Source organism: Zeus faber (genome assembly GCF_960531495.2).
Source record: "Zeus faber genome assembly, chromosome: 12".
Lineage (NCBI taxonomy): Eukaryota > Metazoa > Chordata > Actinopteri > Zeiformes > Zeidae > Zeus > Zeus faber.
In genome coordinates this window covers 24,745,808-24,760,091 of record NC_137196.1, presented here as the reverse complement: position 1 = coordinate 24,760,091, position 14,284 = coordinate 24,745,808, and the positions used below count along the sequence as shown (strand labels likewise).

At 46.0% G+C, this 14,284-nt stretch overlaps 1 protein-coding gene across 1 annotated transcript in view; it reads right to left on the bottom strand.

Moving 5' to 3' along the window:
• The window catches only part of carmil3 (capping protein regulator and myosin 1 linker 3), a gene marked incomplete at its 5' end in the record, with an annotated part of 82,143 nt that overhangs the window by 16,192 nt on the left and 51,667 nt on the right, over positions 1 to 14,284 (bottom strand). The window contains 11 exons of the mRNA XM_080010477.1: positions 126 to 239; positions 444 to 563; positions 681 to 779; positions 1,816 to 1,909; positions 2,975 to 3,043; positions 5,485 to 5,657; positions 6,344 to 6,398; positions 7,167 to 7,263; positions 9,061 to 9,142; positions 9,698 to 9,767; positions 13,745 to 13,849. Coding sequence (XP_079866603.1) covers positions 126 to 239; positions 444 to 563; positions 681 to 779; positions 1,816 to 1,909; positions 2,975 to 3,043; positions 5,485 to 5,657; positions 6,344 to 6,398; positions 7,167 to 7,263; positions 9,061 to 9,142; positions 9,698 to 9,767; positions 13,745 to 13,849 — 1,078 coding nt within the window. The remainder of the gene's footprint in view (positions 1 to 125; positions 240 to 443; positions 564 to 680; positions 780 to 1,815; positions 1,910 to 2,974; positions 3,044 to 5,484; positions 5,658 to 6,343; positions 6,399 to 7,166; positions 7,264 to 9,060; positions 9,143 to 9,697; positions 9,768 to 13,744; positions 13,850 to 14,284) is intronic.

The following is a 14,284-nucleotide window of genomic DNA, read 5'->3' as shown; positions in this document are numbered from 1 at the left end:
GGGGCCCCCAAACTGGACTGGGAGTCCTAGAGGGAGCTGCAGGGGGATCTGCAGAGAAATTAAACTGAGCTTTTTTTTTTTATCCAAACGTTTACACATCCATCCGTCTTTCAACCGTTTCTTACCTGCAGCTCTTTATCCGCAGCCTTGGCAAGTTCCCCAGCCAGGGTGTCCAGTCTCTGCTTGACCGGGCCGTCCACTGACAGGACATGCGCCAGCTCACACAGAGAAGGGTAGAGCTGATGGACACACACACACTTTAAAATGCAGCATGGTATTAAGCACCAATGCAATAAGCATACCCTGTGAGGGTACTGCATAACAAACATTTTAATATATGTATATACAGTATATGTGTACACACACACACACACACACACACACACAGACAGACAGACAGACAGACAGACAGACAGACAGACAGACAGAGAGAGAGAACTTACGGCTCGGGAGTTCCTCGCCTCTTTGAGGATTTGTCTTGCCGCCTGGACCTCCTCTCCTTCCTCGGAGCCTCGCAACACACACACCTGCTGCTGCACACGCACACATAGACGCTCCATCACCTGCACACACGCGCGCACAAACGCACAGCGTCAGAATTTTTAAATTGCATTTTAATTACATTCGTGATTTGATGTATACACCCCTGCGCGCGCGGGCACGGGCACACACACACACACCTGTTCGGCCGTGCTGGTGACCAGGCCTTGGTGCAGCCTGAGGGCCTGTTTCTGAGAAAACCGCTGCGTCTGGTTGTTCCTCAGCAGTGCACGCTGAATCTGTTACACACACACACACACACACACACACACACACACACACACACACACACACACACACACACACACACACACACACACACACACACACACACACACACACACACACACACACACACACACACACAATTAAAAAAAAAAAACAGCAGATGTGGGAGACCAGAAGCTGATGAATGTTTACAAAGCTCAGGGGCCATTTGCATGGTAATGTGAAAGCAGCGTCTTTGATTCAGTTTCCTCCACTCAGCACGGGGGGGGGGGGGGGGGGGGGAGGGGGGGGTGCGGGTGGGGAGGGCGGAGACGCGGCAGCGCTTCCGCCTAATTATCTCACAAAATGAAAAAGAAAATGAGTTGAATCAGGTGTCTCAACTCAAGGGCGGATGAGGTTTGGAAGAAAAACATTAAAATGTCGTCATTTCTCTCATTTGGTTCGTGGGAGCCGGATCGTCGAGCGATCGACGGCCAGAACTGGAACCCGCAGACCGGATTTGGGGTTTTTGAAAAGTACGTATGTCAGGCAAACAAATAAAGTCTGTCAAACCGCCGCTCATTAATGGAGTCGTTGCCATAATCAGTGCCGGAATTTCCGAGTGGATCGAGCAAAGCACAGTCAGCGATGAGAACACAGCAGCTGTTTCGGGAGCTCTGAGATTTAGGATCTGAGCTTCAGGTTGGAACCAAATCTGGCGAGTCTGCCAGATGAGTACTAACGCTGATAAAATGTCTTTGGAGCTGAAGAGATAAATTTCTTACTTCCTGAGAGCTTATTAATTCAAAATTAAAAAAAAAAAAAAAAAAAAAAAAAAGTAAGGCTGGAATTTGTAATAGGTAGAAAAAGTGCAGGTCTTGAACTAAATGATTCTATTGACTGGTTTTATAACAGTTTCTTGTGGCTTGGACAGCAAAATCAAATACTTTTAATGGAATCGTTTCGTAAAAAAAAAAGTATAAAAAAAAATAAAGTGAATGCGCGACATTGTAAGCCCTGGCCCTGGAGGCGGCGCGGAGGCGGCGGCGGTCTGGAGGCGTTCAGTACCTTTGTCAGCGCCTGGTCCGTCTTCTCAGGGGCGTTGCGATACGCCTGCGTCACGTCGCTGAGCGGCAGCGGCATGTACTGCAGCGTGAAGTTACTGAGGAGGAGAGAGGACGAGAGGAGACGTTCAGGTCCCCGCGTCAAGGGCCGTCTTCGTCTGCCCTGGCGGGGAACACGTTCCCTCACCAATCCGTCCCTGCAGAGCCCGACTCACACCCAAAACCACACGGCCAAACCGCCAGTCCAGTCACTCCGCTCCGGTCCGACGCGACGGACGGAAGTGGGCTTGAAACGCGGTAGATAAGTCATGTAATTCGAAATAATGCCGTTATTAATGTAACATTTTTGTTCGCACTTTGCAAACACTTTATGAAGGAGGTTTTAAACGCTCATTCACGGGAAACGGTAAATGCCCAGCTGAGCAAACCACCCCCCGCTGTTCTGGAGAAAAACAAACTCTCCCATTTTTCCCCCCATTTGTGACGCAAAGGACGACGACATTTTTAGGATGGAAAGTTCATCTGACGGCCACTAGGGGGAGGGGCCGTCTGTCGGATACGATCATGTGAAGCAAGTAAGAGCAATATTTACATTTTAGCTTTTTTAGATTATCTTTATTTATCTGTATATATACACTTTATATAGGCAATGTTTAAACATTTCTATTTCAGCTTAGCTTTAACTATAACACAAAAAAATAAACACACATAATTAATATATATAATAGTTTTTTAACTGCAATCTTGTTACTTTTTAAACTCTCTGATGAACCGACAGAAATACACACAACTTGTGTGTGTACTGTATACAAGGAAGAACACAAGTGTGCATGCCCAGAAACATGGACGGGTATACCCTCACAAACTTGTCAAATACAAGCATGCACACACAGATGCAATGCATAGAGGTAAGCGCGCGCGCACACACACACACACACACGCATGCACGCACCAACAAGAAAGAGAGAGCAGAGAGTGACGAAATGCAGTGTAACACTCGGCCATCTGACGCCTTAAGTCGATGTAATAGTTGCATCGTCCTGTAGGGGGCGGACACCTGGGTCTTTTTTTATATTGGTATTTTTACGTGTAATCATCTGTATATAGGTAGCGTGTGTGCGTGTGTGTGTGTGTGTGTGTGTGTGTGTGTGTGTGTGTCTCACTGTTCCAGCGCCCGCGCCACGTCCTGGAAGCCTGTCGCGGTGGTGTTATTCCGATCCCACGTCACACTCCTTAGAGGGATCAAACGAGGGCGACGAGATGAAAGAGAGTGAGTCAGAGGGAGAGAGAGCGAGCGAGCAAGGGAGCGAGAGAGAGAGAGAGAGGGGGAGAGAATTTAGAGTCTAACTCGCATTTATTTGCAAGATGCTCAAATTATATTCATAAACTTAAAATAATTAGACATGAAAGCAAAGAAAAACCAAAACAAATAAGAACAACTATGCATGCATAAACAAAGAGCGGGAGAGAAAGAAAGTGAGGACGGACGGACACACACACACACACACACACACAGTTAGTGAGGACCCCAAAAAATTTTAAATTCTGAGACCGGTCCCCATAAGTATAGTGAGAAACCCACGAAACAGTGACACCGCCCTCCTTCCATCCCCCTTTCACCTCCCTCCCTCCCTCGATTCTTCATCTTTTGCTCTCGTTCGTGTCCTCACTCCAGCAGCTCACATCCCCCCTCCTCAGGTCTCCACTCCCCTTCGTTTTAAACCACATTTTCTGGTCCTTCACACACACACACACACACACACACACACACACACACACACACACACCTGCCTCCCTCATTCTTTCAATCCTTCCTGATTACCTGAATTCAAATCTCTTCCTCCACCATCCATCTCCCCTCCACCTCCCTCTTCCTCACACTCTCCACCTTACCCTTCCTCCTCCTCATCTACCCACCCACCCTCCTCATCCCCCCCCCCTCCACCTTCCTCATCCTCCCGCGCTCCACCGTCCCCAACTCTTCTCCTCACACCGCCTCTCTCTTCTCATCCAACCCGGCGCTCCACCGTATTTCAATCCGTCTTTCTTTCTTTTCTCCAGTAATTTCGCTGGGTTTGGTCGGGTGGAGGTGTGGGGGTTTTCATCATCCCCCACTTCCACTCCAAACCGTACCTAACATCCTTATCTCCCTTCCTTCCACTCTTCCTATACATTAGCCCTCTGGCGGGAAAGGGGGGGGGGGGACGGGACAAGAGAGAAAGTTTCTCTCCATTATCCTCATTTCTGTCTGAGCTGAAAGGTTTCCACTCCAGCCCCCGCCCGCTCCACCCACCCGCCTCCCATCTTCAGTGCAGCACTCATGATTTTGTGATAAGATGCAGCCGGCTTTATGCTAGTTTGACTCTCTGGTGGCGTTTTGGGACGGAATAAAAAAAAAAAAACGAAAAGACTGATGGACCTGACTCTGAAACACACACACACACACACACACACACACACACACACACACACACACACACACACACACACACACACACACACACACACACACACACACACACACACACACACACACACACACACACACACACACACACACACACACACACACACACGACAGGGACCCATTAGGGATGGGGCTCTTAGCATACAAATTTTTGGACAAATCTACATAAAAGCAAATTTGTACAACTTCCACAGCAATAATATCAGCAAAGAGTGGTTTAACAGTAGAATACAACTGTTGTTTGAAATTGAAGTTATTTGTACGATTGCAGCTTTAGAATTCTTCCCAAATAAATAAAAAAAAACCTCAACAATGCCGACTAACCGGCAAACGGGATCCGTCGGCATTTACCAGAGATACGTGTACGTCCAGGTCATTTTACTGTACCATCTGGTAGAACCATCACACCCTGTAACTTTAAAGGCGGAGTCACAGGAGGGGTTCAATCTAAATCCACTGAGATAACCCGACTTAAATGAATTCGGAATTCTGACACGTTGCTTCGTTCAAAATGAACTAGTTCCACTGTGGGAAGCGCCGAGACGAAGGTAGTGAAGGACTAGTCGGCTCCATAGATTACAGATGATCCATTTCCTCCGTTGTCCAGGTCGACCTGGAGGCCACACTGATGCAGGGATAAACCTGCCCCTGCCAGCTTCAAGTTAAACCTTCACTTAGACCTAGATCAGCTCTAATCTTACTTCTGGAAATCTAAAATTTTAAAAAATTTTATTCTTTTTTTTTTTTTTTTTTTTAAACCAAGACTATTTTTATTTTATTCTATATATTTTTATTTTATTCTATAGTATTCGACTTACTGCATTACGTTTTAGGAATCAGTTAGTTGGTCTAGTAGGACATATTGTGTGTAATCACCGGGTGCGTTGCATTGACATTTCACTGCATATATGTATGAAAGTATGTATATGTATGTGACGAATAAACCCCTTTAATCTTGAATCTTGAACTAGGGCGGGTCTGGGACTATTTTGAACACACATTAGGCCTAATCTGTGTCTGAAGGTGTTTGAGTGTTTCACCGTTTAGGTACCAAATGTATTTGGAGGGTCCCGGGTGAAAACACTGTCATAACATAAAAGAAAAAAATGTTCTGAAGCCTCTGTTCTATAATGCTGCAAGAGTCAACAAACCTAAATAAAAAAAATAAAAAAAATACAAATAAAAGCCGGGCCCCCGCCCGCGTACCTGAGGGTGGTGTTGATCTGCAGGGCCTTGCTCAGCATCTTGGCCCCGCTGTCCTCCAGGCCGTTCCCGCTCAGGTCCACCCGGCGCAGGCAGGCGTTGGAGCCCAGCGCGTTGACCAGCACTGTGCCCCGCTGCCGCAGCCGGGAGTCGGACAGGGAGAGGGACTGCAGGGCCTGGGGGGAGGGAGGGAGGGAGAGTTATCTTATTTTAGCTTCTCTGTGTATGTTTTTATTTTTCGGTTAAAAAAAAAATATATGTATTATTTTGCTCTGCTTTAACTTCAGGATACATTTTGCTACCCCCGTGAGTGTCATCACGGCCCGCTCTTCTCTCGGCTTGACAACCTTTTGAATTTTTTTTTTTTTTTTTTTTTTTTTTTTAATCATTTTTGTTGCCACTTTGATGTGTTGTGTGTCATCTACTTGATTTGCATTCACTTTTCACACTTCTTCTCTTGCACACGCCTGAGCCCATATGAACACACACATATACTGTATACGCGCGTGCCTGTGTGTTTGTGAGTGGCCGGTATCACTCTCCGCTGTGGTAAATAATTGAGTAAGTTTCTTGTTGAGCTGGATTTACAGCATGGAGAGGGAGCGAGTGATTTAGAACCTCGGGAATAAAGTGAGAGCAAATGAATCATTCACCAGGCCTGGGGAGGACACAGCTATGTGTGTGTGTGTGTGTGTGTGTGTGTGTGTGTGTGTGTGAGAATGTGATTATGTATTTTTATACATGAATGGGATTATAATACGTTTAAAAGGATGCCGGGTGTGCGAGTTATTTTCTTACTGTGTATCAATGTGTACAAGCAAGTGTTTATTGTATCGTGGTGTGTGTGTGTGATTCAACTCACACACTCTTCCTCCTGCACCAGCTGAACTAGTTTCTGGAGAACCTCATCCAGCACCCTGCGGACATGGAAACGGCGTCACCTTCATCATCATCATCACTTTCATCATAATTATCACCATCATCACCGTCACTTTCATCATCATCATCATCATCATATTCATCACCATCACTTTGTTCATCGTCACCTTCATCATCACCACCACCACCACTTTCATCATCATCACCTTCATCACCACCACCAACACCTTCATCATCACCTCCATCATCATCTTCTTGAACAACATTATCATCCTCAATTTCATCATCACCATCTTCAGTGTCGTCAACACTTTGATCATTCTTATTACCTTCACCACCATCATAATCATCACTTTGATCATCATCAGCACCACCACCTTCGTCATCACCTCCATCATCATCCCCTTGATCACTACCATCATCGTTATCATCAATTTCATCACCCCCATCTTCATCATCACCATCTTCATCACTGTCACCTTCATCATTGTCATCACTTTGATCATTATTATTACCTTCATCACCACCACCATCATCACTTTGATCATTATTATCACCACCATCTCCTTCATCACCACCTTCATCATCCCCCTCAGTCTTAACCAAAGGCTCTTTAATCCCATCCTTTAAAACAGGAATCATTTGAAATTCTAAACAGTTTCCCACCAAGGCGCGCGCGCACACACGCACACACGCACACACGCACACACGCACACACACACACACACACACACACACACACACACACACACACACACACACACACACACACACACACACAGAGAGAGAGAGAGCGTGGTGCTCACCTGCCCTTGACGTTGAAGTTCTTCCCCAGCAGGACGTGCTTGAGCGAGGGGTGTCTGGAGAAGGATGGCAGGACCACCAGCAGGTCAGCGTCCAACCCTGTTGCACACACCACCACACGGTCCACACATCGAAATTCCAAATTCCACTAACAATACACAGGTAATTGAAACTAGCTGTCGTGTTGCAAGATCAAAATGGCAAGGCTGCACTAATTCAACCCATGTGTCAGTTCCAGCAGAACTCTGTGTTCGTCAGAACAAGATCACGTTTCAGTCTGAAAGTCAGAACTATGAGTCATGATGAAAGGTTCACCTGTTCGTTTTTTTTTTTTGTTTTTTTTCAGATTGGTTCTTGACTCGCTCAAATTGGTCTATTTTTGGACTCTTGCCTCATTTGCATCAGTGGGTGCGAAGCATGGCGAGCGAGGGAGGACTTCCGGAACGTGTCAGAAGAGTCCGTTCCGCTCTGAGCCGTGGATGGAATTCTCACACAGATCAATTCATTCTGTCAAAACCATCCATTCCGGTGGAACAGATGGAGTTTAAATCAGTCACATTTAAATACGAATTATGACAAATGCGTGACCTTTTTTTTTTCTCTTCTCTCTTTTTTTTTTTTTCCCTGCCTCGGCCTTTAAATGAGTCCTCAGTAATTATTTCCAGACCCCAGAGTCATTTGAATGATTTGTTCCCCACGAACAAATCCCTGCAGGTCTTGCATCACTAACTATCAGGCGATGATAACGATGGTTAACGGGGTCGTGGTATAAGTGCCGGGGGATTATTTCACTGCGCAAGTTGTGCAAAGGTTGGGCAACACGGCTCTATGCCATGGGACACTTCTTATGGTGAAGTAATACCACAGTTGCACGCCCCCCCCCCCCCCCGATCTGTGAAGGAGACCAAGGAGAAGTCGCACAAACACAGAACGGTGCTTCAACCTTTTGACTCGGACCGAAAATAATTACGGAGAAATAAATGAAAGTCCAAGAAGTGTCAGAAAATTGGAAAAAATAAATATATATATTTTTTTATTTTGGTGAAGAACCCAATCGAAAAACAAAACAAAAAAAAGTCCCACCTTTCATCACTACTTCCAGTGTGGAGCGTGCTGCTGCTCCGTCTGGAACTGTCGCGTCTGATTCATTAGCGCAGCCTCGAAATTTGGATTTGCGACACACGAGCCAATTACCGTCATTTATTTGTTGAAGTGGAATTTGAAACATCTTCACTTCACACCCGGGGAGCTCCCACACGGCGCGGCGGTTGAAAAACCCAACTTGAGGCTTGTTACGAGTCTGTTTTGGAATGTTTTATCATGTCTTTTGCAAAAAACACCCCACTCCTGCTCTTTATCCCCCCCCCCCACTCCTGCTCTTCAAACCAGAGATCAGATCGACTTTGACGAATCGTGATAAAAAAAAATAAAATAATAATTCTCCCGCAGGGGCTGACGTGGCGGCCAACGCGGCACATCCACGGCGTCACCTTTTTACCGCCCAGCGTGTAATGACGCGATCACGGTGACATTAATGGATTTGTTGCCGTTTTAAACCATGTACCTGCTTATTTTTTTATGATTAAAGCACATTACACTTTCCATTAGACGAAACTGATTTTGTTTTATGGAACCTTTCAATGCCAAGGAATTAATAGTGGAGTGAGATACATCCCAACGTTCTCCAATCTGCGTGGAGGTTACCGTAATAATACCAGAGGAGACTGAGGCTCTCAGAAAATGTGTTCAAAGTTTATTTTAACCAAATGCAACGCAACTCCAACTTGATTTATCTCACTTTGAAAAATACAAGAATCAATAAAATAAAAAGTTATCAGACTGATTAAATCAATTGTTTTTCTCGTTTGTTTTGGCAAATGAACTCTCCTTCCTCACCGTTATCAGAGATGTCCAGGGTTCCAATGCAGGCGACACGAGGAAACAACTCCTGAATCACACCAGCGCCTGCAGACCTCAGCTGAGAGAGAGAGAGAGAGAGAGAGAGAGGTAGAGGGATAGAGAAAGAGGGAGAGAGAGAAAGCAAGGGTGAGAGAGGGCGGTAGAGAGCGGTTTTATTTTTTTTTAATTAAACAACTTTATTCTATCAGTTTTGTTTTAACATACAAAATTACTCACACACACACACACACACACACACACACACACACACACACACACACACACACACACACACACACACACACACACACACACACACACACACACACACACACACACACACACAATAAGTAATTTTCCTGATTAATTGATTTCACCATTTCGTCCAAACATAACGGCACATTTTTATAATTCCATACTTTTAAAAACACTCATTAATTTCTCCAGAACATTGTTTTGTGTTCCAGTTCCATGTGCGCTTTGACCATATTTTTATTTCCTTGTACTATACTTTTTCATTATTCTTCATTTAATGTTGCCATGCTGGTTGCCCTGTACCATGTCTTCAAGTCCCCAAAAACCATCAGCATTTCACTGTGAATAAACATGCTTATTCAAATGTTTCCTTGAATACCTCGCAGCCGCTGATGTCCAGGTGCAGATCAGTGACGTGTGGGTTGTTGGACAGACCCAGGAACAGAGCCCTGCAGGAGCACACAGCACTGAGTTATTACAACACAATGAGGTTTTACTGACAGGAAGGAAGGAGAGAGAGAGAGAGAGAGAGAGAACGAGAGAGAGAGAGAGAACGAGAGAGGGGTGGAGAGAGTGAGGGGGGTGGAGAGAGAGAGAGAGAGAGAGAGAGAGAGAGAGAGGGGGGTGGAGAGAGAGGGGGGGGTGGAGAGAGGGAGAGAGCGAGAGAGGGGTGGAGAGAGAGAGGGGGGTGGAGAGAGGGAGAGAGCGAGAGAGGGGTGGAGAGAGAGGGGGGGTGGAGAGAGAGGGGTGGAGAGAGAGGGGTGGAGAGAGGTGGAGAGAGGACGAGAGAGAGGGCGAGAGAGAGGGGTGAAGGGAAGGACAGAGGGGTAGGGAGAGAGAGGGGGATGGAGAGAGAGGTGGATGAGAGAGAGAGAGAGAGGTGGAGAGTGAGCCGAAAACCAGACAAAATAAAATAGATATCAGTGTTTCATAAATCCAATTTCGGTCACACACACACACACACACACACACACACACACACACACACACACACACACACACACACACACACACACACACACACACACACACACACACACACACACACACACACACACACACACGTTCATTCCTTCCTGAGCACCTCAGCGATTTAAAGCATCTTAAAGGGAAAAAAAAAAAAAAAGGAGAAAAGGAGATTAAAGAAAATAATCAGAAAAATAAAAAAGATGATTCATAGCTCCTCACTTAAGTGTGCTAAAAAAAAAAAAAATTATTAGTAATTCAGGCCATGACCCAAAATATTTACTCTGCAAATTACTTTTCAGGACACTGAAAATGTATCTGCACGGGGGTTCTGGTTTAAAAAAAAAATAATAATAATAAAAATAACGAAAAGGAAATATTCATCCATGAGCGTCAATATTTACTGAGCAAAACTAGAAAAAAAAAATGTTTCTCACCCATGGACGATCGCAGGGAAATTGCAAAATGCCAAAGTCAAACTCTGCAGACTTAGAAGAGAAAGGAAACGCGGCTACAACCACGACCGGGAAACGACTTGTTACTGGGTGAAGTGACAGAGGGCCACTCCCACAGAGTTGTACTTTGCAAAAAGAGTTTTACAATTTTTAGGTTGGAGACCCAACTGGAGGAAAACGTGACGACGGCCTCTCAGCATCGGTAACGTGTCCCACATTGTCTGACACACACACACACACACACACACACACACACACACACACACACACACACACACACACACACACACACACACACACACACACACACACACACACACACACACACACACACACACACACACACACACACACACTGTTGGCATCTGGTCGCCCTGCACTGCGGGAGTCGTGGGTTTTTTTTTTTGTTAAAATGAAAACATGTTGAAATATTCATGTGTTCTGAAGATCTGATGATTTTTTGATTGCAGTACAACGTGGGATTGTCTGTCCCTGAGTCGCTCAGAACCGCCCTGACCCAGTACACGCTGAGCCACCCTGACCAAGTACACGCTCTGAGCCACCCTGACCAAGTACACGCTCTGAGCCACCCTGACCAAGTACATGCTCTGAGCCACCCTGACCAAGTTCACGCTCTGAGCCACCCTGACCAAGTACACGCTCTGAGCCACCCTGACCAAGGATACGCTCTGAACCACCCTGACCAAGTACACGCTCTGAACCACCCTGACCAAGTACACGCTCTGAGCCACCCTGACCAAGTACACGCTCTGAGCCACCCTGACCAAGTACACGCTCTGAGCCACCCTGACCAAGGATACGCTCTGAACCACCCTGACCAAGTACACGCTCTGAGCCGCTCTGAACCGCCCTGACCAAGTACACGCTCTGAACCGCCCTGACCAAGTACACGCTCTGAACCGCCCTGACCAAGTACACGCTCTGAACCGCCCTGACCAAGTACACGCTCTGAGCCACTGTGACCAAGTACACGCTCTGAACAACCCTGACCAAGTACACGCTCTGAGCCACCCTAACCAAGTACACGCTCTGAGCCACCGTGACCAAGTACACGCTCTGAGCCACCATGACCAAGTACACGCTCTGAGCCACCATGACCAAGTACACGCTCTGAGCCACCCTGACCAAGTACACGCTCTGAGCCGCTCTGAACCACCCTGACCAAGTACACGCTCTGAGCCGCCCTGACCAAGTACACGCTCTGAACCGCCCTGACCAAGTACACGCTCTGAACCGCCCTGACCAAGTACACGCTCTGAACGACCCTGACCAAGTACACGCTCTGAACGACCCTGACCAAGTACACGCTCTGAACGACCCTGACCAAGTACACGCTCTGAGCCACCCTGACCAAGTACACGCTCTGAACCACCCTGACCAAGTACACGCTCTGAACCACCCTGACCAAGTACACGCTCTGAACCACCCTGACCAAGTACACGCTCTGAGCCACCCTCACCAAGTACACGCTCTGAGCCACCCTCACCAAGTACACGCTCTGAACCACCCTGACCAAGTACACGCTCTGAGCCACCCTGACCAAGTACACGCTCTGAGCTACCCTCACCCAGGACACACTCTGACCAGAGACAAATAGAGGAAGATGGAGACTGTAGATCCAAGCCTGAAGTTTGGGCTAAAGTCCCTCAAGATAGATAAATAATAATAATAATTATTATTATTATAATTTAACCTGCATTCAATTGCTACGCTGGGTTCATGTGGGAAAGAAATACATATTATTTAAGATTCCATATTTTTCAGAGGGTTTCTTATTATTCCCTTTGACATCAAGGTTTAACTTTCATGTCGCCTCGTCAACCGGGAAGGCATCGGTCTGAAAACAGCATCAGGAAAACCCCCAAAAAACGGAACGTGGGATTATTACAGTAGACAGGAATAAGAGTACCACGTTGGTGCACTGGCCCCGGGTCTTAACGCATCTTGTGGTTTTAATTCAGTTTATTGGACGTCCCATTTCCAGAGGATAGAAGCTTTTATCCACAGATCCTCAAAACACGGAGGGTGCACGGCGCTTTCTGAGGGACATTCATTGCTAAACCCTGGCATTAGCCGGCACGCCATTAAGAAATGAGCTTAATGCACGGACACACACAGCTTCCATAATCTAAATTTGATTTAAAAAATAAATAAAACGACCTGATTCAGCCCTAGAATATTGTGTGAATAGACAAATATTTTTAAATATAACACACACACACACACACACACACACACACACACACACACACACACACACACACACACACACACACACACACACACACACACACACACACACACACACACACACACACACACACACGTGTGTACTTTCCTCCGTGTTCTCAGAGGGAACAAACGTCCCTAAATGTCGATTTCGGCGATAAACACAAGAAAAGTCCCTCAGGATAAGTGAGATCTAGAATCGAATGTCAGGTTTTTGTTTTAATTCGCCTATTTATGGCAACATTGCCAGTTTCCTCTCCTCGAATCACTCCAAGCCGGAGAGGACGAGCCGAGGTGTCTCCGCGCTCGTCACGTTGTTCGAAACAAAAAAAAACACGGGATTCACGCGAGCTGACAGCAAAGCGGAGTTCCAGAGCTATTTCGGGGTTCTTTTTTTGTTTTTTTTCCTCCTCTTCTTTAACCTTCCTTTGTCGCCCGAGCAAAGGAGCCGATCGGAGGCATTTTCCTCGCGTTTGGAACGTTTGACATCATTCGAGTCTCTTTGTTTTTGCGCTTCGGAAAACGGGGCAGGAAGGAGATCTATCACCAAAGTTTTGGTAAATACGACGGTGCCGCGCGGCGCTTCACTCATGCCTTTAAAGGGCTGGGCCGAGCAAAGTGTCAGCCATAAATATTCATTCAAGGCCGTGCGGGACATTCATCTATTTACATGCTTTCGGCTTTAAATCCTCAAATCAATTCTTGTGCCTGTGCTTTTCTTTTTTTTTGGGGGGGGGGGGGGGGTTAGAACTGACCTGAGGGAGTCGGGAGGAACCTTCATGGACGCCAGGCTGACGTGGGTCAAGCTAAACGCCGAGCTGAAGAACTGACGGAACGTCGGGAGAGAATCTCTCGCTTTCCTGTCGGGGGGGGGGGGGGGGGGATTAACAAGATGCTTAGATAACATCCAAAACAAAAAAATAATAATAATAAAAAAAAAAAAAAAGCAACACAGATGCAAATAAAGGAAAACTTTACATACATATAAAGAAAATAAAGAAGCAATTAAATAAAAAAAAATGTAATGACATGATCACGCAGACATTTTACCATTTTTATTGGAAAGTTATCTCCACTTATTGGGTTTAATTCTAGGTTAAAACACACACACACACACCCACACCCACACACACAGTATTGTTGTGTATCACGTTAGAACGTGAAATGTTTAAGATGTTTTTCACGTAATTACAAAATACAAACATACCACGTTATAACAAGAAACTTTTCTTGTAATAACTACATACTATTTATCACCTTGTAACATGAAACGTTTTAAGTTATGTCATAAATAG